General features: G+C 42.1%; 1 protein-coding gene across 1 annotated transcript; it reads right to left on the bottom strand.

Moving 5' to 3' along the window:
• Positions 1–12,736: 12,736 nt before the first annotated feature.
• On the bottom strand, positions 12,737–24,400 carry LOC140313888 (P2Y purinoceptor 14-like). The gene is made up of 4 exons (XM_072391873.1): positions 24,351–24,400; positions 18,418–18,572; positions 18,086–18,345; positions 12,737–13,445 (listed from the first exon to the last, which is right to left on the bottom strand). The coding sequence occupies exons 2-4, from the start codon at positions 18,559–18,561 to the stop codon at positions 12,752–12,754; spliced, it is 1,098 nt and encodes a 365-aa protein (XP_072247974.1). The 5' UTR covers positions 18,562–18,572; positions 24,351–24,400; the 3' UTR covers positions 12,737–12,751.

Here is a 24,400-nt window from a genome sequence, read left to right as displayed (position 1 = left end):
AGCAGCTGTTAACAGGCTGCAGGGACCAGAAGCCCCTCCCACTTTCACCCAAACAGCTCATTGGTCAGCATTCTCTTTGATTATATTTGATTTCAATACATCTCACAAGTCAAATATTAACACCCTGAATGCTAGAGTATGAACTTGCTGCAGTCATAATCCAGTTTTTAACAATTTAACCAGAGCCATAGGAAGTTAATGTGAGTTTAAAGTGAGATCAGTGCAGCTACTCTTCATTTTAACCTGATGGGAGAGAGCGAAGGTCAGAACCGTTCAGACTAAAGAAATATCAATGACAGAATGACTGTTTTATCTATTATATTCAATTCATTTAAAGGATTTTAAGGACATCGTTTTGGGACTGAGTGCAGGATTAAATTAATCTATAGTAAAGAGAAGGTGTAAGATATTCCCAAAGTTTGACAAAAGGAGCTTAAGTTGTTAAACTTTTCCATTCCTCCTCCCCCTCTTGAATTGCACAATGGTGCCTATTGTTCATGCATAACTTTACATTACAATGGTAATAACTTCTGTTGACAGAATGTGATCGGTCCTGAGAAGCAGGTGTAGAAGGTCAGAGCCCGAAGACCGGAGGCTGTGTGTTGGAATGCAGCGGTGAAGGAGTTCAGAAAGGTCGGAGGGCGCCTCGGAGGGAGTAAGGAGTTCATATTGTACTATTAGAGAATTTTCTGCCCTTTAATTTCACATGTTCTGGACAATCTGTAAAAAAATTGTAATAACTGCTGGAGTAAAGTCCTGTAAGTGCCCTTTAAACAGTCTGGGATGTTTGACTGAGAAACACAAACAGCAGCTGACCTCTTTACAAAGACCAAACAAGAGTGGACCTTCATTCCAGTAAGTAAAAAACCTTTATCTAGAGACACTATCTGCTTACTGTCACTAAATACAGCCACTTTTAAATAATTTCCCCTTCTGAGCAGTAAATAATCAGCTGGGGCTGCACAGAATGGAATTAAAGTTGTTCAAATTTCCTTAAAATTAACGCAAAATAGATATTTCTGCTGTCATTTCCTGTCTCTTCTGTGAACTGTCAGTAAAACAGATTATACCCGAGCCTTGGAGCCAACACCCAAACTGAACAATAATGACAAAATGTTTTTCTGTGGTCTTTTCCACTTTCTAAAACCTGACAGACCTGATCTCCTCCCCTCGGGACCAGAGATGAGTGTCAGCAGAGCTTCGTGGGTTTGGTTAGCGTTGACCCTTTGTGACCTTTGTTGATAGCTTATCTTTACGAGAAAGCAGCTGTGCTTGTTTATTTTGGGGAAAAGTATTTAAAAGCAAAAAGTACAAAGGTGTTTCTAACTCGAGCCGCACTCTGGTCATAAGTGACGAAACAGCATATTTGACCAGAATCGCAAATGTTGCACGATTCAACTGTTTTTGATGAGTGAGCGCGAACTGTTAGCTGAGGAGAGTAAAGCCAAGAAGAGCATTCATTCATTTATAAACCCATCCTATGGAGCAGGGGGCAGGCTACACCCTGGACTGATTACCAGTCCATAAACCTTATTTTATTGTTGGGTTTAATTAATGTGGCTGACGATGGGATGATGTAAAGGAATCCTGACAAAAACGAGTCTCTGTTCTGAGCAGAAAAACCTTTCAAAAGAAACTCGTTTTCTCTTTTTTGTTTTTGAAAGCTCTAGAATTAAAACAGCAGGAGGAGGAACCAAAGAAAAGAATGTGACCCTGAATGGAATCTTTTCTGATCAGTGACTCTTGAACTGACCTGGTTTTTTTCATGCATGTTGTTTGGTATGTTCTGATATTGATATTCAGGTCAGGAAGTGACATGATGTAAAACTTCTGGTGGTGATTCTATTTTTTCGTTGCCATGGCAGCAACAATGCTCTTAGATCATGGCTGATGTAATTCATCCCTCATCCTTGACAGTGTGTTAATGTTGTGGAGAAAAGACCTGAGTAGTCGGACTACACATGGCAACATGATGAGGATTCAGCTAATTTACCGCGGTTCTACCAACATGATGAGGATTCAGCTAATTTACTGCAGTTCTACCAACATGATGAGGATTCAGCTAATTTACTGCAGTTCTACCAAAATGATGAGGATTCAGCTAATTTACCGCGGTTCTACCAACATGATGAGGATTCAGCTAATTTACTGCAGTTCTACTAAAATGATGAGGATTCAGCTAATTTACCGCGGTTCTACCAACATGATGAAGATTCAGCTCGTTTACATCGGTTCTACCAAAATGATGAGGATTCAGCTAATTTACTGCAGTTCTACCAACATGATGAGGATTCAGCTAATTTACCGCGGTTCTACCAACATGATGAGGATTCAGCTAATTTACTGCAGTTCTACCAAAATGATGAGGATTCAGCTAATTTACCGCGGTTCTACCAACATGATGAGGATTCAGCTAATTTACTGCAGTTCTACCAAAATGATGAGGATTCAGCTAATTTACCGCGGTTCTACCAAAATGATGAGGATTCAGCTAATTTACCGCGGTTCTACCAACATGATGAGGATTCAGCTAATTTACTGCAGTTCTACCAAAATGATGAGGATTCAGCTAATTTACCGCGGTTCTACCAACATGATGAGGATTCAGCTAATTTACCGCAGTTCTACCAAAATGATGAGGATTCAGCTAATTTACTGCAGTTCTACCAACATGATGAGGATTCAGCTAATTTACCGCGGTTCTACCAACATGATGAGGATTCAGCTAATTTACTACAGTTCTACCACAATGATGAAGATTCAGCTAATTTACCGCGGTTCTACCAAAATGATGAGGATTCAGCTAATTTACCGCGGTTCTACCAACATGATGAGGATTCAGCTAATATACCGTGGTTCTACCAAAATGATGAGGATTCAGCTAATTTACTACAGTTCTACCACAATGATGAAGATTCAGCTAATTTACCGCGGTTCTACCAAAATGATGAGGATTCAGCTAATTTACTGCAGTTCTACCAACATGATGAGGATTCAGCTAATTTACCGCGGTTCTACCAACATGATTAGGACTCAGCTAATTTCCGCGGTTCTACCAACATGATGAGGATTCAGCTAATTTACCGCAGTTCTACCAACATGATGAGGATTCAGCTAATTTACTGCGGTTCTACCAAAATGATGAGGATTCAGCTAATTTACCGCGGTTCTACCAACATGATGAGGATTCAGCTAATTTACTGCAGTTCTACCAACATGATGAGGATTCAGCTAATTTACCGCGGTTCTACCACAATGATGAAGATTCAGCTCGTTTACATCGGTTCTACCAACATGATGAGGATTCAGCTAATTTACTGCGGTTCTACCAACATGATGAAGATTCAGCTCGTTTACATCGGTTCTACCACAATGATGAGGATTCAGCTCGTTTACATCGGTTCTACCACAATGATGAAGATTCAGCTAATTTACCGCGGTTCTACCAAAATGATGAGGATTCAGCTAATTTACCGCGGTTCTACCAACATGATGAGGATTCAGCTAATATACCGTGGTTCTACCAAAATGATGAGGATTCAGCTAATTTACTACAGTTCTACCACAATGATGAAGATTCAGCTAATTTACCGCGGTTCTACCAAAATGATGAGGATTCAGCTAATTTACTGCAGTTCTACCAACATGATGAGGATTCAGCTAATTTACCGCGGTTCTACCAACATGATTAGGACTCAGCTAATTTCCGCGGTTCTACCAACATGATGAGGATTCAGCTAATTTACCGCAGTTCTACCAACATGATGAGGATTCAGCTAATTTACTGCGGTTCTACCAAAATGATGAGGATTCAGCTAATTTACTGCAGTTCTACCAACATGATGAGGATTCAGCTAATTTACTGCAGTTCTACCAACATGATGAGGATTCAGCTAATTTACCGCGGTTCTACCACAATGATGAAGATTCAGCTCGTTTACATCGGTTCTACCAACATGATGAGGATTCAGCTAATTTACTGCGGTTCTACCAACATGATGAAGATTCAGCTCGTTTACATCGGTTCTACCACAATGATGAGGATTCAGCTCGTTTACATCGGTTCTACCACAATGATGAAGATTCAGCTAATTTACCGCGGTTCTACCAAAATGATGAGGATTCAGCTAATTTACCGCGGTTCTACCAACATGATGAGGATTCAGCTAATATACCGTGGTTCTACCAAAATGATGAGGATTCAGCTAATTTACTACAGTTCTACCACAATGATGAAGATTCAGCTAATTTACCGCGGTTCTACCAAAATGATGAGGATTCAGCTAATTTACTGCAGTTCTACCAACATGATGAGGATTCAGCTAATTTACCGCGGTTCTACCAACATGATTAGGACTCAGCTAATTTCCGCGGTTCTACCAACATGATGAGGATTCAGCTAATTTACCGCAGTTCTACCAACATGATGAGGATTCAGCTAATTTACTGCGGTTCTACCAAAATGATGAGGATTCAGCTAATTTACCGCGGTTCTACCAACATGATGAGGATTCAGCTAATTTACTGCAGTTCTACCAACATGATGAGGATTCAGCTAATTTACCGCGGTTCTACCACAATGATGAAGATTCAGCTCGTTTACATCGGTTCTACCAACATGATGAGGATTCAGCTAATTTACTGCGGTTCTACCAACATGATGAGGATTCAGCTAATTTACTGCAGTTCTACCAAAATGATGAGGATTCAGCTAATTTACCGCGGTTCTACCAAAATGATGAAGATTCAGCTAATTTACTGCAGTTCTACCAAAATGATGAGGATTCAGCTAATTTACCGCGGTTCTACCAACATGATGAGGATTCAGCTAATTTACTGCAGTTCTACCAAAATGATGAGGATTCAGCTAATTTACTGCGGTTCTACCAACATGATGAGGATTCAGCTAATTTACCGCGGTTCTACCAACATGATGAGGATTCAGCTAATTTACCGCAGTTCTACCAAAATGATGAGGATTCAGCTAATTTACTGCAGTTCTACCAAAATGATGAGGATTCAGCTAATTTACTGCGGTTCTACCAACATGATGAGGATTCAGCTAATTTACCGCAATTCTACCAACATGATGAAGATTCAGCTAATTTACTGCAGTTCTACCAAAATGATGAGGATTCAGCTAATTTACCGCAGTTCTACCAAAATGATGAGGATTCAGCTAATTTACTGCGGTTCTACCAACATGATGAGGATTCAGCTAATTTACCGCGGTTCTACCAACATGATGAGGATTCAGCTAATTTACCGCAGTTCTACCAAAATGATGAGGATTCAGCTAATTTACTGCAGTTCTACCAAAATGATGAGGATTCAGCTAATTTACTGCGGTTCTACCAACATGATGAGGATTCAGCTAATTTACCGCGGTTCTACCAACATGATGAGGATTCAGCTAATTTACTGCAGTTCTACCAAAATGATGAGGATTCAGCTAATTTACCGCAATTCTACCAACATGATGAAGATTCAGCTAATTTACCGCAGTTCTACCAAAATGATGAGGATTCAGCTAATTTACCGCGGTTCTACCAACATGATGAGGATTCAGCTAATTTACCGCAGTTCTACCAACATGATGAGGATTCAGCTAATTTACCGCGGTTCTACCACAATGATGAAGATTCAGCTCGTTTACATCGGTTCTACCAACATGATGAGGATTCAGCTAATTTACTGCGGTTCTACCAACATGATGAAGATTCAGCTCGTTTACATCGGTTCTACCACAATGATGAGGATTCAGCTCGTTTACATCGGTTCTACCACAATGATGAAGATTCAGCTAATTTACCGCGGTTCTACCAAAATGATGAGGATTCAGCTAATTTACCGCGGTTCTACCAACATGATGAGGATTCAGCTAATATACCGTGGTTCTACCAAAATGATGAGGATTCAGCTAATTTACTACAGTTCTACCAACATGATGAGGATTCAGCTAATTTCCGCGGTTCTACCAACATGATGAGGATTCAGCTAATTTACCGCGGTTCTACCAAAATGATGAGGATTCAGCTAATTTACCGCGGTTCTACCAACATGATGAGGATTCAGCTAATTTACCGCGGTTCTACCAAAATGATGAGGATTCAGCTAATTTACCGCGGTTCTACCAACATGATGAGGATTCAGCTAATTTACTGCAGTTCTACCACAATGATGAGGATTCAGCTAATTTACCGCGGTTCTACCACAATGATGAGGATTCAGCTAATTTACCGCGGTTCTACCAAAATGATGAGGATTCAGCTAATTTACCGCGGTTCTACCAACATGATGAGGATTCAGCTAATTTACCGCGGTTCTACCAAAATGATGAGGATTCAGCTAATTTACCGCGGTTCTACCAACATGATGAGGATTCAGCTAATTTACCGCAGTTCTACCAACATGATGAGGATTCAGCTAATTTACCGCAGTTCTACCAAAATGATGAGGATTCAGCTAATTTACCGCGGTTCTACCAACATGATGAGGATTCAGCTAATTTACCGCAGTTCTACCAACATGATGAGGATTCAGCTAATTTACCGCGGTTCTACCAACATGATGAGGATTCAGCTAATTTACCGCGGTTCTACCAAAATGATGAGGATTCAGCTAATTTACTGCAGTTCTACCAAAATGATGAGGATTCAGCTAATTTACCGCGGTTCTACCAAAATGATGAGTATTCAGCTAATTTACTGCAGTTCTACCAACATGATGAGGATTCAGCTAATTTACTGCAGTTCTACCAAAATGATGAGTATTCAGCTAATTTACCGCGGTTCTACCAACATGATGAGGATTCAGCTAATTTACTGCAGTTCTACTAAAATGATGAGGATTCAGCTAATTTACCGCGGTTCTACCAACATGATGAAGATTCAGCTCGTTTACATCGGTTCTACCAACATGATGAGGATTCAGCTAATTTACCGCGGTTCTACCAACATGATGAGGATTCAGCTAATTTACTGCAGTTCTACCAAAATGATGAGGATTCAGCTAATTTACCGCGGTTCTACCAACATGATGAGGACTCAGCTAATTTATCGCGGTTCTACCAAAATGATGAGGATTCATCCAGCATTCAATACCATCAACATAGACTTCAGCTTTTAAGCAACTTAAGGATATTAAACATGTAGCATACTCTTTACAAAGCATCTATAATTCATCCATTTTTTAACTTATTAATCATGTACAGCTCTAATTATTGTTTTGTTTTGTGTCAGAAGAAAACTTTAACTGCTTCCCTTTAAAAGGTTACTTATTGTACTATTGATCCTCCAGTGGAAGCTGACTGATTGTGGACATAATGTAACCTGGGTTAAAGGGCACGTTTGTCTGAGTTATTACTCACCAACTGCTCGGTAGGTCATAGTTTGGTGTCCAGTGTAACCACTCTGAAATGCAGGGCAGTTTTACATCTTTAACATCTAAAAAGCTTCAAAGGCCTCTGAAATGACCACGTCAGAAAAACATCATTATGAGTAAACACTGAAGCTAAATAAATTGGGACACTATGGAAAATACCACATTTAATTAAACTGCACAATATATGCATCAGCTTCATTTCATTTGATAATATTCCCCAACTAATGCTGTAATATTACTATTCTTTGTCAGACCTCCCAGGATCGAGGACGTGATTTTCTTAGAACATAAATTGACCTTGTCTGCTTGAACAATGCTGGGACGTCCCAGGAAAAGATGTGGCCTTGAAGGCAGCATATGTTGCTGTAAAATCTCAGTGAGCTTTTCTGCATTAATGCTGCCGTCACAGAAGTGGAAATGAGCTTTGCCCCCTGATCCAACCCCATACCATCACAGAGCCTGGCTGCAGGGACTGGTTGCTGACAGCAGGCTGGATGCTGCTTTTGCTCTTTGCTCCATTTCTTCCAACAAAGATGTGGAATACTGATGGGTCTGACCACCCTGATCCATCCCAGACGCCTCCGAGCCCAGAGAAGTGGACGAGGTTAACATCAGGCTTCTTTTCTGCACAGTAAAGCTTGTGAATGGAACTGCACGGAAAGAACTGTGTGTCTGCTAGTGTAAGTTTTTTCTAAGCTTCTTGCCTAATTCAATATCTGTTGTTGTTGTGAGAAAGTGATCAAAACCCATCTGTGGGTGAAACCTGTTGCCTTGTAGCCTCGGTTGGGCCATCGCAAAGCAATCAGAGTATTCAGGAGCTGTGAACGGGTGGTCACTCTCCTCTCTGAAAACACTTGCTGGTTAACTCTCGGTGGGCGGTCTCAGCCGAGTGCAATTAGCCAACACATGAACGGCTGTGCACAACATAAGGTAAGGGGTGGCGCCTGATGTGTCAGCCATTCTCGGGTGAAGACATTCTTGGGTAAAGACGAGCGTGTCTACCTGCACCTGACCACCGAACAAGGCCACTGAACAAGGCAAACCTGTCCTACTTGCCTCATCCATGTCGCTCTGACCTCACCACCTGCTTTAAAATGTGCCTCAAACCCATTCCTGTTGTCTCCGGCTCGCACAGAAGGTTTCACACAACCAAACGCCCCCGCAACCTTAACAACCTCCGCTCTCTAAAGCCCACTTCACTCTGTGACACGCCCTGTCTGTGGGGTTGTGGAATTGCCAATCAGCGGTAAACAAAGCAGATTTCATTATGGCTGATGCCAACCACCTGGCTCTTGACATCCTGGCTCTCACTGAAACCTGGATTAAGCCTGAAAACACAGCTTCCCCGGCTGCACTTTCCACCAACCACTCATTCTCCCACACCTCTCGTACATCTGGGAGAGGTGGTGGAACAGGCTCATTTCCAACAAATGGAAATACACCCAACTGCTACCTGATGCTAAATACAATACCTTTGAATACCACGCCATCTTGGTAACTGCACCGGTCAAAACCCATATGGTTGTCGTATATCGCCCACCAGGACAACTCGGTGACTTTCTAAATGAACTCGACTCCTTGCTCTCTTCTATCCTGGAGCATGACTGTCCCATAATGGTCCTTGGTGACATGAACATCCACCTGGACAGTCCTAACTCTTCTGATTTTCTGACACTAATGCACTCATTTGAGCTACAACTGCTCAGCAGTCCTCCGACCCATAAAGCTGGCAAAGTGCTCTATCTCGTTTTCTCAAGAATCTATCTGGCCCTCTTCAGCTAGTTCCCCCTCTGTTCATTGAGCTCCTCTGGCTGCCCTTAGCCGCCCGCATCAGGTTCAAGTCCCTGATGTTAGCTACAAAGAGCTTAATGGAACGGCTCCATCTACTTGAATGCTCTTGCAAAGGCTTCTGTCCCAACTGGGTCCCTCCGTTGGTCCCAGGATTGTCGTCTAGCAGCTCCTACACCACGCCTAAAACAATCCAAACTCTGTTCATGTGTCGTCCCACGATGGTGGAATGACCTACCGAGTGCTACCAGAACAGGGGCGTCCCTGTCTATCTTCAAGAAGCTCCTGAAAACCCAGCTCTTCAGAGAGCATCTCCTATCCCAGCACTTACCTTGTACTTCCCTCCCCCCTCTATCTCTGCACTTTATCTTTCTGCTCTTCCTTCTATGCCTGCACCCTATCTCTGCTCTGTCCCCTCTGACAGAGTCGGACTCCTGGGTTCCTTCTATGGAGCTTATTGTTAGCTTTTTATAAAGCTGTTATATCTTCATTTGTAAGTCGCTTTGGATAAAAGCGTCTGCTGAATACATAAACTCTGTATTGTAGTGCTTGACAAAGGTTTCCACAGTAATCTCTTGTCCATGTGCTTCATCAGCTGCTGATGAAAGCCGGTCCTTGATGCGGCGCCGTCTGATGGATCATGGGTATCGGTGATCTTTGGTCTAACTATATTTGGCACTTTACAGGACAGAATATGCAAAGGGAAAAAAGTTCCTTCCAATCTTTCCTTGAGAATCTCTGAAGTTCATGAGGAGTTATTTCTCAGATGCTTCCATTTCCCTGCTCTGAAGTTCAGGCTCTGAGAGTTGGAACTGATCCTCTTTGTGGCTCAGTTCCTTCAGTCCAGCGTTGAACTGGACCAAGTTGTTAAAACAGTGGGATGAAAAGTGTTTGCTGCACATTCACAGTCTTTAGCTAACTCTGCTGGAACATTAGCCTCAGATATAGTTTATCCACTGGGCTCTTGCTGGATACAATACTTTTACTGTCCTTAGGCTTTAAGTTCACCTTGGAGAACATACTTCATGCACCCTGATATTATGCTTCTGTGACAATGGACTGGGAGTCCATGCCACCCAAAGACTTATATCCCCATAAAAATGTGAAACCAGAACAGTGAGTGTAAAGAAAGGACTTGAGGACCTCTTGTCTGGACAATACTGCACATCTGCTTGACTCCTTCAATCAAAATCCCAAAAATGTGAAAACACTTTTAAACACTTTATTATCTTTTAAAAAATATTGCACAGAGGTTTGAGTGTTGCACAATTATACGTCGAGAACTTAACTGCAATGTTGTTGTAAGGTTTTCTGAGGGTTGATGCAGTGAATAAGTTAGAATAACATTCTGCAGAGGTTATGGACCTTAGGAGGATGTTAGGAAAACATCTGGATGCAGTTAGGGCAACAAAAACATGCAACTAAAAGTAAAGTTATCTCTAAATTGCACAAAAGCCTGCAGAAACAGAGCATATGTTGGTGGGAAAAGGAGGGATTGGCACTCATTTCAGACAATAATCACTGATTAAACACACTGAAAGGTGCGTTTAATCTGTTACTTTATTACATCTCATCTTAGAAAACAAACCATTGGGCATAGAACCAGTCGGAATGACGTTCTTTCCAGTCTAAGCCATCCTACGCTGGAAGATTCCCAAGAACCTCAGAATATTGCTCCTGGGTATCCATCCCGGGATCTTCCAAGGTTCAACAGTTTGACCAGGTCATGTAAGAAGGCCATTACTGGATGCTGGTTGAACATAAACCTCTGAGGAAAGATCAGGAGCTGGATTATATAAACTAACCCATATCCAAAGACCTGATGCAGGGACCAAATATAGACCAAATCTATAAACTGAAAGATGGATGAAAGTTACAGGTTCGTTATATAACTTTTGGTTGTTTGTTTTTCATATATATAAATATATATATTTACAGTTTGTACATTTGAATGACAGCCTTGGATCTGCATGGGATCTGCATGGGATCTGCATGGGATCTGCCTGGGATCTGCATTGGATCTGCATTGGATCTGCCTCGGATCTGCCTTGGATCTGCCTTGGATCTGCCTTGGATCTGCCTTGGATCTGCCTGGAATCTGCCTGGGATCTGCCTGGGATCTGCCTGGGATCTGCCTGGGATCTGCCTGAGATCTGCCTGGGATCTGCATTGGATCTGCCTGGGATCTTCCTTGGATCTTCCTTGGATCTTCCTTGGATCTTCCTTGGATCTGCCTGGGATCTGCCTGGGATCTGCCTTGGATCTGCCTGAGATCTGCCTTGGATCTGCCTTGGATCTGCCTGGGATCTGCCTGGGATCTGCCTTGGATCTGCCTTGGATCTGCCTGGGATCTGCCTTGGATCTGCCTGAGATCTGCCTTGGATCTGCCTGAGATCTGCCTTGGATCTGCCTGGGATCTGCCTGGGATCTGCCTGGGATCTGCCTTGGATCTGCCTGAGATCTGCCTTGGATCTGCCTGAGATCTGCCTTGGATCTGCCTGGGATCTGCCTGGGATCTGCCTGGGATCTGCCTGGTACAACCTTGGGCCTTGCAGGGAATCGTCTTAGAGGTGAATGGCTGAATTTATGAAGCAGTGACTCCATCTGTACATAAACCCTGAAGAAGAAGCTGTAGGTCGGTGATTTCGGTTCGAAACTGACCAACTGGCTTATTTTATGAATTTGTTGACACATCTTTTCATTTCCTTTGGCAAAAATAATCAGAGTCCATGTCTTCGGTCTTGGCTGACGCTTTATGGTAAAAAGTCTTGACATTACATACTTTGATGGAGATGGTTTACCTCAGTATGAGTTTTGGTCTGAGCTTCTTTAATCATGCAGGTGTTTTACATCGTTCTAAAGACACCAAAACTTTGCCTGCAACTGCAGAACAAACTGAAAAATCTGCGCCTCCATGTTGCATGAGGCTGTTCAGAAGGTAGAAGAAGAGGTCCAAACAGCAGCATTACATGCAGTTTCTCAGCTTTACAACAAACTGAATCATGCAACATTAAGTGGGACATCTCTAACTTTGTGCATGTTTGTCGGCACATTCGGTTCCTTTCCAGGCAGATCCTGTCCTCCGATATGTTGACAAGCAGCAAATGAAACAAATGACCTCAACCAGAGGCTTTCAGACTGTATGCAGAAGGTTTGAACAGCTAAAACGTTCAGAATCAAATAGTTAAATATGTTAACTTACTAAACAGTTACCTGGTTCTTTTCTGGTTTATCAGGAGTTTGGATAGATCCAGTTTTAGTCCAGCCCCTCAAAATTAGTTTGAATCATTTCATAGAAGGAAAAACTCAGAAAACACTTGATAAATGATGAAGTTTACTTCCTGGTAAAGAAAAAAGGAAGGCTTCAGTTTCCAGTTTTCACTTCGCAGGGTCTGCTGGTGATGAAGTCCATCACTTACAGATACTTCTGCAGTATCTGCTGCCACCACAAGGGGTCGCCAAAGTTAAAGAGAAAACCGCCGAACAAGTCAGTCAAGGGCGAGTCTTTCTTTGACCTCCCAGCCTGGGTGAGGTCTGGACTGTCTCTGACAGCATCAGCCAAAAGGTTTTTGGTGGGAAGCTACAGAACGCTGGTGGGCAGCGACATCTTCCTCATGTTTCTGATGGAGGTCAGTCTGTCGCTACTCCGCCTTTCCACGATAGCTGCCTGCGTTGGGATCTGCGTAGTGCTGTTCGCCCTCCTCAGGCTCAGCTGCATCCGAAACGCCTTGCAGAAGAGGAAATAGATGAGTGGGTCAAGGCAGACGTTGAGAGCGGACAGCATGATGGTCACCTCCTTCAGGTAGAAGAGCCACCGGCTCCAGCACCACCAGTTTCTCTGGAAGGCGTAGGGAAGGCGGACCAGGTGGTAGGGGACGAAGCAAACGGCGAAGACGCTGACGAGCACCAGCATGTTCCTGCGGGACTTGTTGAGAGCCCTGGAGCTGGAGGACGCCGGCTGCTTTTGCTGCGCCAGCGACAGCCTGTTGGAGGTGCTGTAGTAGAAGAAGACCAGGGAGACGAGGACGACGAGGAAGATGGCGGCGGAGCAGATGTGGGTGACCTTATAGAGCATACGCAGCTGGTGACTGTGCAGGCTGTCACAGCTCACCATGTTGGGGAGGTGATCTGGGACTTCCTGGGTAAGGAGAGATAAGATGATGTAGGAGCCCGTCACGGCCAGCAGGGAACCCCAGGTAACCATGGAGATGATGCGAGCGGGTCGAACTCTCTGCAGGACGTGAGTCCCTAAAGGACGGACGATCTTCAGGTACCTGCAGAGAGGAGAGACATCAGTCACTGACCTGCCAACCTGATGGCTATTAAGTCATTTTAGCATCCTACATCAAAGCCCCTTTGCTGCTAGTTAGCATTTTAACCCTAACCAGTTAGTTTCAGCACCTAAACCTAACCAGAAGACCGTGTTGCGCGACCCTGGCCAGGCTTTATAAGCATCGTGTGGACTGGTGCCCCCTCCAGCTTCTGAGAGTAAAGGATTCATTTGAGTTCATTAGGATTCATTAGATCTGAGAGGTAATGCCAGCTGAGAACACTCCTGTGGGTCTTTATAGAGAAAGAACAAGGTTTGTTTGCTCTGATGTTGTCTTTATTATAAACAGACCCTGAATTCTAACTTCAGGACTGTAGGATATACTTCCAAAATAATAACTCAGTCCATTTCTAATCTTTATCATCAATTAAGTGACTCGTAAAATCCATTAAACATGACCTCCAGTCTATCTGGAAGTTTTATCATGTGTTTACTTTGTTAAATTAGCCAGAAAACAGTGGTTGGATTCTTTGAGGGATCAGGTTTCGGCACAATATTAACGAGCAGATTTTGCATTCACGTGCAACTCAATGAAGGTTCATCTTCTTTCTTTCTCCTTCTTTAATAGATTTGACTTTTTTTGTGAAACAAAACTGAATCTAACTAGGGAAAAATGGTCTGAAACGGAGGGAAGCCTCACAAAATGGCGCAGGGTTATGTATCTGTGATGAAACCACCTTTAAATATGTACGTTTTGGAGAAAATGATGCTTATTTTCATGCATCTGCAGGCAAACAGGAACACAGTAAAGGCATTATAATGCATCTGTTCTGATAGATGGCTGCAAGTCATAGATCAGATAATGAAGTTTGGTCATTTCATTAAACATTAAATACAGCATGACGAGCAAAATATGAATAAAAAAAAGCATTAAATGCAAAGCAACAAATGTTTTTTAAATATAAATTAAGCCAACTGTAAGACAGAATTTAGGAAATGTTTTGCGGTGCCATATTAATTCAGATAAGTGGAAAAAGTAAACAGTTTTTTTAGTTATTTTAAGAAAATGGCTTCAGTTGGAGAGATCCTCAACTTCAACAGCAGAGGGCAGCTCCACCCATAAAATCCATTTCATCCTCCTCAGTTTGGACTCTGATCACCTTCCAGGCTCGTACTTATCGGTCAGAGACTTTGGGCCTTGACATTATATTCAGGTGAGCGTATAATAGGAGGGTTTATGGTCTCTCCTCCTGGTGTTTGTCAGTATTATCTTCATGAAAGACTTTCAGAGGTTCTTACTGGGAAGCTCAGAAACGAGCAGCTTTAAATCCAACCTCATTTTAGCTGTTATTTCTCTTTAATCTGGAACCAGAACACTTGAAATCATGAAGCTGTGTTTTTGCAACATGAAAGAAGAACTTAAGAGGACCACATGTTTGTGTTTTCATGCTGAAATAACCTCAAGATGGAAGCTTAAAACCATCAGTCGTGCACACTAGGTCCAGTGGTTCTGCAGGAAGCCTCAACTTCAACTGATTTTAAGACATGTGATCATGAATTTGACACCATATTGTTTCGGAAGAAGCTATAATATAACATTTATGGGTGCTTAAACCTTTAAAGGTCGCACTGAGGAATAAAACTACTTTTTTACACTGAGCTGGTGTGGTTACAGCCATCTGAAAGCATCCTCTGATGGCAGAACAGAGGCAGATTTCACCTTAGTCACTGCTTCTTTAACCGTGTGATGTCACCTTATTTGAGTCCAACAGTGAGTTACAGGCTCTGGCTGCTAATAAGGTCAGACTGAAAGATAAAGGAAGCTCGTGTTCAGCAACCCCTCAGTGTTGCAGCATTTGTCTGTGTCATAAAACCACATCCTTGTGCTTTTTAAGTATCTTCTCATGAGAATGTCACATCCCCTACAGAACCAGCACCAAAAAGACCACATAGACACGTATTATGCTGGGAGGAAATAGCAGTTATAGTATACAACTCCAGTTCTTTAAATGTGTGCACGACCTTCAGCAAATGCAGCCATACAGGCACAGACAGAAGGGAAGTTCATGTTCTGTTGACTGCAATTAGAACATTTTTCTTTGTTTAGCCACTTAACTCTGAGCTTTGACCCATTCAGGCAGAAAAAAGGCTCCTAACTCAAGGGATGAACCAGTGTTGTGTCGACACAGAACAGACAACTTAGCAAAGAAGCCATTTTAAACTGGATCTTTAGGCTCTTTGTTACCAGCAGCCTGTCACAAAGACACATCATTTGTTCCCATTTCTTTAGCTGCATCTATGAAAAACAGCAAAGAAAACACAGTTTGACAGACAGAAAATAGGATTTCTGCAGCAACAAGGTGATTCCCAAAGAGCTATTAGCTGAAAACTTGGCATATCTCAGCATGGTGTGCAGTGTGTCCTTAAAACATTTGAGGAAACTGGACAAGTGGAGGACAAAAGAAGAAGTGTCAGGCCTAAAAAACTATCTCCAGCAGATGAACAGGATCTGAAAGTGATGTCCTTAAGAAAGAGGAAAAAATCCAGCTGTGACCTGACAGGACCTGAGAGATGCATCTGGACCTTCAGCTGATCCATCTACTGTTGGCCCAAGCCTCATCAGAAATGGTCTCCATGGAAGGGTGGCTGTCAAGAAGCCGTTCTTAAGGAAGGGAAACAGGGAGAAAAGGCTGAGCTGTGCCAAATGACACAAGAAGTGGACTGAAAATCAGTGGCAACAGGTCTTATGGAGGGATGAATCCTCCCCAGAGCCCGGACCTCAACATTATTGAAGCAGTGTGGGATCATCTGACAGAGAACGGAACAAAAGGCAGCCCACATCCAAAGAAGAGCTTTGGGATGTCCTTCAAGAAGCCTGGAGAACTATTCCTGAAGACTCCTTAAAGAAATGACAGAAAGCTTGTCTCAGAGGGTTCAGGCTGTGTTGGAGGATAAAGGAGCTCAGACCAGAGATTCACTTTAAAGCTGCTGAGAACTGCACAGGGCTGCCTGATCAGGATCCCACCCGGGCAACAGACTGTTCGTACCATCAGGAAAGCGGTACAGAAACATCAAAACCAGCACCACAAGGCTCAGGACCGCTTCTATCACCTATAACCTATAAGCTATCAGCCCCCCTGGAGCGACACATCAGCAGAAAGCCCCCCTTCAGTCACAAACACTCACTTCCACCTCCAAACTGCACTTTATTCTGTTTTAAGTGTACAGTTTTACCTCAAAGCGTGCCTTTAAGCCATGAGTCTGTAGGAAATAAAGAGTCTTGATGTGAAACAGTGGAGGTAAAACCTGGGAAAATATTTCTTAGCCCAACAAGGGAATCAGTGAATCTGTGGTGGGATTTTATAAAGAACAAATTAAAACAATCAGCAGCCAGTATGATCCTGAATGTGGTCAAACCCACGCTGACGGATCACATGCAAGAAAACAACGACTGCGTGTAGAGACAACTTTGAGGTATTCAAAATATTCAGGAAGTGATGAATCACCCAGCTGACTCTTCGTGATAACCGGCCTCACAGAGCTGGTTAAACAGTCTCTGGGGTGAATAGAAAAAGCCGAACTGAGGCCCAGTTTTTATACATTCAACTGAAATGACTCACAAAGGACCACCAGAAAACTTTTAGACTGAAACCACATCCCATTCACTGACAGTCATCTATCAACTGATGAGAAACATTTACTTAGAAAAAGAATCTCACGTATTTCACTTTTTAGGCTCCACCCCCAGCCTGCCTGTCAGGATTAGTTTCCAGTTGGCACACCTGGACCAACACAACCTTTTTACCCTTAAATCTGTCCTGAACACTAGTTTCTAACTCGTCGCACCACCTCAGCTTCCTGTTCTGCTTTTTCTTTTCTTGCCTTGAACTGTTTCTCAGACTGTTCCATCCAGGCAGTCAACCCCAGTGGAGGCATGAAATCCTTGTTTTTAACCAAAAATACGGAGCCGAATTGAATAAAACTTGGTGGAGAGTCAGAGAATGGGCAAAGTTACACTTTGGTTGGGCTGCAAGCCAAAAACAGATTATAAATGTGGAAACTTTGACTCTGAACTCTCATGATTCTGTCTTGTTCTTCAACAAAAAAGGCTGCTTTTAAGACACCTAACAACAAATACACATCAGGGCTTATGAAGAAAAGGCTTCAAATCAAAAAGCTGATGTTGAAATCAAACTTCTGGTGTTTTCAGTTATTTATTTATGAAGTCCTTCCTGCTGTGGTGCGTAACTTCTGTCGCCCCCTAGAGGATGTCGGCGTAATTACAACAACATGACCGGCACCTCAATATGAGTTTGATTTAACTCCCTCCACCCCGGTGGAGCCGATACGTCTCTATTGTTGTCAATGTGTGAGCTCACACAGCTTAATTTGATCTTTGTGGGCCATGAAGTTGTTTCCAACCCCCCTGATATCCAAAAACTCACAAAAGGTGAGCTCATAACCTCCTTTTGGTGGAGATTTGTTCGATTTTTACAGTTTTCGTTCACTTTTCCTCATTCAAACCTGCGAGTGTAGAACATTCTTCACATATCTTTTCTTCTCAGTTACTGCAGATGTTTTACGGTTATCTCTGGAGTGAACTCATGTAAAGCTGCTCCTTCTCCTTCCTAAGCCTGGTCCTACCTGTTGGCCGCGATGTAGCCCATGAACAGGATGCTGGCGTACATGTTCAGGTAGAAGGCGGAGGCGCCGAAGTTGCAGTAGGCCCGGCGGATGGATCCAGAGTTGCTGGAGTAGTTGAGGATTCGCATGGGGAGGCAGAGGCTGATGAGGAAGTCGGCAGCTGCCAGGTTCTTCAGGTAGACGGTGACGCTGCTGGACATCTGCTGCTGAGCACTGCAGAAGTAAACCCTCAGCGTGAAACCGTTGAGAATCAAACCCACCTGAGGAGGAAAAGGAACCAACATTTAGTCAGAATTGTATTCATTTCCTCACGCTAACAAAACACGACTCACCAGGAACATCAGGCCGTAGACAGCCATGAAGAACATGTGGGCCGAGGTATTGGCCGGTTCACAGGAAGTTGAATTGCTGTTATTCGTTGTGTCCAAAGAGTGGTTCAAGGACAGGGTCACGTCCGATCCTCCCAGGTCACTCATGCTTCTGGATGCTGTAAAACACACAAAAACCTAGAGTTATGAAATGGTTTGGATGACATTGAGCCACAGAGAGGAACCAGCGAATGCTGTGAGGGAAGCGTTGATAACCACAGCAGCTGAGGTAAACTTCTGAGCAGCACGGGCAGCCAAAAGAGTTTCAGTATATGTGATGAGCTAAATTCATCTCTTATCCAAATAAACACCAACAAAAACAATCAAAACTAGTTTTACTGGAGCTATTTCTCAAAGCAAATCTGCCCGTCTGAACTCATTCTCTTCTCCAGGATGTCATTAAAGCATTAAAGGTGAGTCTGAGACTCACAGACGATCACTTCTGGAACTTCTAATTCAGCCGACCTCTTATTAGAAAGGAAAAATATGTTCCTGGCATGACTAATGACATGAACATCAGCTGGTCGTGCCTCTAAATATGGCCAATGCTCACTGGAATGAACCCCAGCTAAACTTTGTTAAAGCTAGCTAAGTATTTTGAACTGATAGCGTTTCTATAATGAAAGGAAATGTCTTTTCTTTGAAATGTGGCCTTCATATACTCTGAAAACAACCTGTGGTTTGTGACCACAAATCATTTTGAAGAGGAAGTCAAACCAACGCAGACCTCACCTCTTTATTCTAATAAAGACCTTCAGACATCAGATCCAAGTCCCTGATGTTAGCTACAAAGAGCTTAATGGAACGGCTCCATCTACTTGAATGCTCTTGCAAAGGCTTCTGTCCCAACTGGGTCCCTCCGTTGGTCCCAGGATTGTCGTCTAGCAGCTCCTACACCACGCCTAAGACAATCCAAACTCTGTTCATGTGTCGTCCCACGATGGTGGAATGACCTACCGAGCGCTACCAGAACAGGGGCGTCCCTGTCTATCTTCAAGAAGCTCCTGAAAACCCAGCTCTTCAGAGAGCATCTCCTATCCCAGCACTTACCTTGTACTTCCCTCCCCCCTCTATCTCTGCACTTTATCTTTCTGCACTTCCTTCTATGCCTGCACCCTATCTCTACTCTGTCCCCTCTGACAGAGTCGGACTCCTGGGTTCCTTCTATGGAGCTTATTGTTAGCTTATTGTTAGCTTTTTATAAAGCTGTTATATCTTCATTTGTAAGTCGCTTTGGATAAAAGCGTCGGCTAAATACAGAAACAGAAACATAAACATCAGCTGGTTGGGCCTCTAAATATGGGCAATGCTCACTGGAATGAACCCCAGCTAAACTTTGTTAAAGCTAGCTAAATATTTTGAACTGATAGCGTTTCTATAATGAAAGGAAATGTCTTTTCTTTGAAATGTGGACTTCATATACTCTGAAAACAACCTGTGGTTTGTGACCACAAATAATTTTGAAGAGGAAGTCAAACCAACGCAGACATCACCTGTTTATTCTAATGAAGACCTTCAGACAGTCTGAGGAACTCTAATGAAAACTGTAATTAATTCAGTCTCAAACCCTGAGTTTCTGTGGGTGAAATGCTCACATTCAGCTGTCTGGTAGATTTTCTAAGCTTGGCGTAAAGTTGTAAACAGCAGCTCTCCTGCTTCGGTCTGAATACAACAAACACCCCTAAAGATCTCTAACTCTTTATCTTGTCTTTTCAATCTCTACAAATATGTTTGGAGCAATCTCTGCGCTAACGTATGCTAACCGTCAGTAGGCTCATATAATTACTTCATCTGTGCATCTATGCCAGCTCCTGGCATCCGACTGCATGCCTTCATGTTCTGGCTGATTCATCATCGTCTGCAAACAACCCAGATGGGTTTGACCCAGTTTATAACCTCTGAAACAGAGCAGCCGTCTCTCTAAATATCACTGATCTGATCTCTTGATGCCACAAAGCGTTAAGCATAATATTCTCAGCAGAAAACTCATCACATGTTCAGGCATATTTCTGTAAACTGAAGAAACACGAGACCCAGCAAGCATCAACGTGAGAGGTGTGGTCATGGTGGGCCGCTTCACATCTGGGCTGGTGTTCTGGTCCAGGGAAGAAACCTTGAATATCATTATTTTGTACATATTTCTCATGACTACAGATGGATGGTTCCATCCAATTCAAGCTAAAGAACACGCTGAGGAGCAATGTATTTAGAAGTTGACTTAGTCTGATTAGAACTGGGGTTTTAAAATGCACGTAAACATGTTATTCTGACTGAAATCAAGCTTCACAAACCAGATTAACACTCACAGATAACTAAACTAAACTGGTCCCAGCTGCTCTGTTCATGCTCCAAAGATCCATCTTTCTGCACCTTTCAGTAAAAACAGTAAAGTGTTTATTAATCCAGCTGAACTCCCCATAAAGCTGCTCTCATTCACATATTTTTCTGTTTCTTTTCTCAGAAACTGGGACTAAAATCAGCCCATTAAGACTTCGTGTTGAAGCATCTCCAGACTGTCGCTCTGCTCTAATAAAATCCTGATTTTATAACCACAGAATCACCGTTAAAGTAGCTTAAAGACAGCGTCTGAGCAGTGAATTCAGCTGGTTTACATGGACCAGGATCTCCCACAGAAGAGGTCAGAGGCAGCAGGATGGTCCAAACATCTGTTAATAACCTGATTTTGCTCACATGCTTGTAAACTTTGATAATACAACAGCCAAGTGGACGTCCAACTGCAGCCTGATGTGGAAAAGTCACATAATTCTGTATCATGAAGTTAATCTCGTCTGATCAATGAAACAATAAGATATAAATAAATCCAATTTCTTAGATTTTGGAATAGTTTCTGGCACTATGATGAAATAAGTCCCCAAACCAGATAAAACCTAAACCAAACTTAGAGCCCTTGAAGAATAATGTGGATTTATCTGTCTTGAAAAACCAATGTGGACTGATTCTGGGCCTCATATTAGAAACTGAGCAAAATAACGTTGTTAAGACTCTGTTTTGCCATCCAGTGTTTAAAATGACAAATTCACAATATAAACAGCAAAATAAGTTTAGTTAAATCAGTCTTTCTTGCCAAGAATTACACCAGAATGTGGATAAAATGCTCATGATTAGCTGCTTGTTAGCTTAGCTTAGCTTAGCATACAGATTGGAAATGGGAGAAAGCTGCTGACCTGGTTCTGTTTCAAAAGAAAACAAGAAAAATCTACAAACATCCCGTAAAGATCTCTAACTAACACTGAATTTCTTGTTTTTTTTCAATCTGTACAAATATTTTTGGTGCAGTCTTTGTGCTAACCTATGCTAACCAAAGAGACCGTTAAAACCAATGTGTTTTTTCTGGGCCATGGGAGGATTTTGAGCTAATTATTGTTTAGGTTTTGGTTTTACTGTCTCCATGTTGTGATAAAGTCTGTCACATCTAGTGTTTCACATGAGGAAAACTAAAGGAATTACTTCCTTCTGGGACACATTCCTGAAACACAGCCTGTTGATTTGTGTCCCGGAAGATGACTTCGTATATTTTCTGACGGCTCATAGGAACACATTTGATGAAACTGTCATAAAAGAACTGATTTATCAGTTTTAAAAGGAGAAAAAATGACAGATTTTTTTGGAGTTTCAACTAAAGTAGAGAGTAAACTAAACTAAACTCTTCGGATTTGAAAACTACTTGGTTAAGTTCAGGAAAACCTTACAGCTGGTCTTGAAACAGACCCTTTCATCTACTCCATACCATGAACCTCCATTTTCTGGCGTCCGGCACACAAAATGTGTTTTAGGCACAAGAAAACCTTCCTCTGAGGCCAATTTCACTGTTTCAAGTAATTTAACCTGCAAAAGACCGCATTAGTTCTTATTCGTGCAAAGATTCTGACCAAAATCACCAAAGCAACCCGTTAAACTGCAGAATCCCTCCGGTGGCAGTTTAAGTTCAATCTGTACAAATATTTTTGGTGCAGTCTTAGTGCTAACCTATGCTAACCAAAGAGACCGTTAAAACCAATGTGGTTTTTTCTGGGCCATGGGAGGATTTTGAGCTAATTATTGTTTAGGTTTTGGTTTTACTGTCTCCATGTTGTGATAAAGTCTGTCACATCTAGTGTTTCACATGAGGAAAACTAAAGGAATTACTTCCTTCTGGGACACATTCCTGAAACACAGCCTGTTGATTTGTGTCCCGGAAGATGACTTCGTATATTTTGTGACGGCTCATAGGAACACATTTGATGAAACTGTCATAAAAGAACTGATTTACCAGTTTTAAAAGGAGAAAAAAGGACAGATTTTTTTGGAGTTTCAACTAAAGTAGAGAGTAAACTAAACTAAACTCTTCAGATTTGAAAACTACTTGGTTAAGTTCAGGAAAACCTTACAGCTGGTCTTGAAACAGACCAAAGGGTCCATTTGCTCCATTTTCTGGCGTCCGGCACACAAAATGTGTTTTAGGCACAAGAAAACCTTCCTCTGAGGCCAATTTCACTGTTTCAAGTCATTTAACCTGCAAAAGACCGCATTAGTTCTTATTCGTGCAAAGATTCTGACCAAAAGCAACCCGTTAAACTGCAGAATCCCTCCGGTGGCAGTTTAAGTTCTGGTGTATTCTGGCTTTAACTGACCTTCAACAGGAATAATTCTGAAGAAATGAATCATTCTGCCTTCTCCTACACATCAGACAACTTTGAAAACACTTAAATATCTTTAAATGACGAACTCCTGACATCCTCTCACACCTAAAGATAAGTTTTAAGTCTCAGACTCCAGATCTTACAGGGTCACCATTTGTTAGAACACATCTAGATTTTGCCAAGATAATTTCCCATCATGCACCTGGTGGAAATTCTCAACAACAATGAGGTCGACAGATAAGCAGCTTTGAAGCACAGCTGCTTTTTAAGTGCAGATGAGACATTTTGCAGTGTGTTCCTCCTTCTTTTGTTCGGTCCAACTGTACCGTACGTTATTGTGCCTCGTTGCCACGGCAACAAGACACAAAACTTCTGATGACATTCAACATGTTTGATTTAGATGTGAGAAATACCGCCTTAAATCAGCCTGTTTGATGACCACGTTAAAACTCTCATTTTGACGCGGGAAAACCGTCTTTGAAATCGCTTGAAAAATCGTGTAGCGAATTACGTAAGTTAGAAGTCAAAGTTACGCTACAGCTGCAGAAAAATGGCATTTTTCCATTTCTTCACAGTATATTTGGACTTCCATGATTCGTTTTTCACCCTCCAACTATCAGCCGTTTACCATCAACTCTTTATCCAAATGTTCTCTCAAAAGACCTGTGAATCAGGCACATTTCTCTGCATTTTTACATAGAAAATTAGAAGGTATATTAACTGTTAAAATATATATTTAACATGTAAAGATTCAAAATACAGTACAGAAATAATAAGAACTAATAAGAGAGCAAAATCTTGAGTAAATAAGGAAGATATATGTTCAATAAACATAAATCTTTGGATTTTTTTTTGACAATTAGCTGCTGACTTCATTTAGTTTGCTTCCCTTCTGCTGTACAAATGATCAACAATCATCCTGTGACATGCAACGTGCAACATAAGAAACATTACATGGAAAACTGAGGGATTTTCTGGTTAAATCTTGCTCCTGTGCAGTCGTTCACGCCTCTCTGCATCTGTCATTTAGGTGTTAAAAAGTTAAAAAGCAGCAGACCTGCTGAACCACATCTAATAAGAGTCTAAAACCACATCACAAGACGTCACTTCTTTGTGTTTTAATGCTGCAGTTCGAGGTTTGACTGAAAAAGGTATTTCAGCAAATTCAGATTTTCCCTCTAAAATGCTATGAAGACACACTTTTGTGCCGTTTTAAAGCTGTAAAAGGAAAGAGAAGCAGAGTTAATCAGGACTCACCTGTGTGCGCCTGTCAGGGTGAATCTACTGATTAAAGACTTCGACTTCCT

The sequence above is a fragment of the Leuresthes tenuis genome, unplaced genomic scaffold (assembly GCF_036924035.1).
Source record: "Leuresthes tenuis unplaced genomic scaffold, fLeuTen1.0.hap1 SCAF_9, whole genome shotgun sequence".
Taxonomy (NCBI): Eukaryota; Metazoa; Chordata; class Actinopteri; order Atheriniformes; family Atherinopsidae; genus Leuresthes; species Leuresthes tenuis.
This window is presented reverse-complemented; position numbering and strand designations above follow the sequence as displayed.

Coding starts and splice junctions, on each gene's coding strand:
- LOC140313888 (XM_072391873.1), bottom strand. CDS start 18,561: ATGAGTGACCTGGGAGGATCGGACGTGACCCTGTCCTTGAACCACTCT. Junction 18,346..18,417: donor TCTACGGCCTGATGTTCCTG/GTGAGTCGTGTT, acceptor TTTCCTCCTCAG/GTGGGTTTGATTCTCAACGG. Junction 13,446..18,085: donor GGCTACATCGCGGCCAACAG/GTAGGACCAGGC, acceptor TCCTCTCTGCAG/GTACCTGAAGATCGTCCGTC.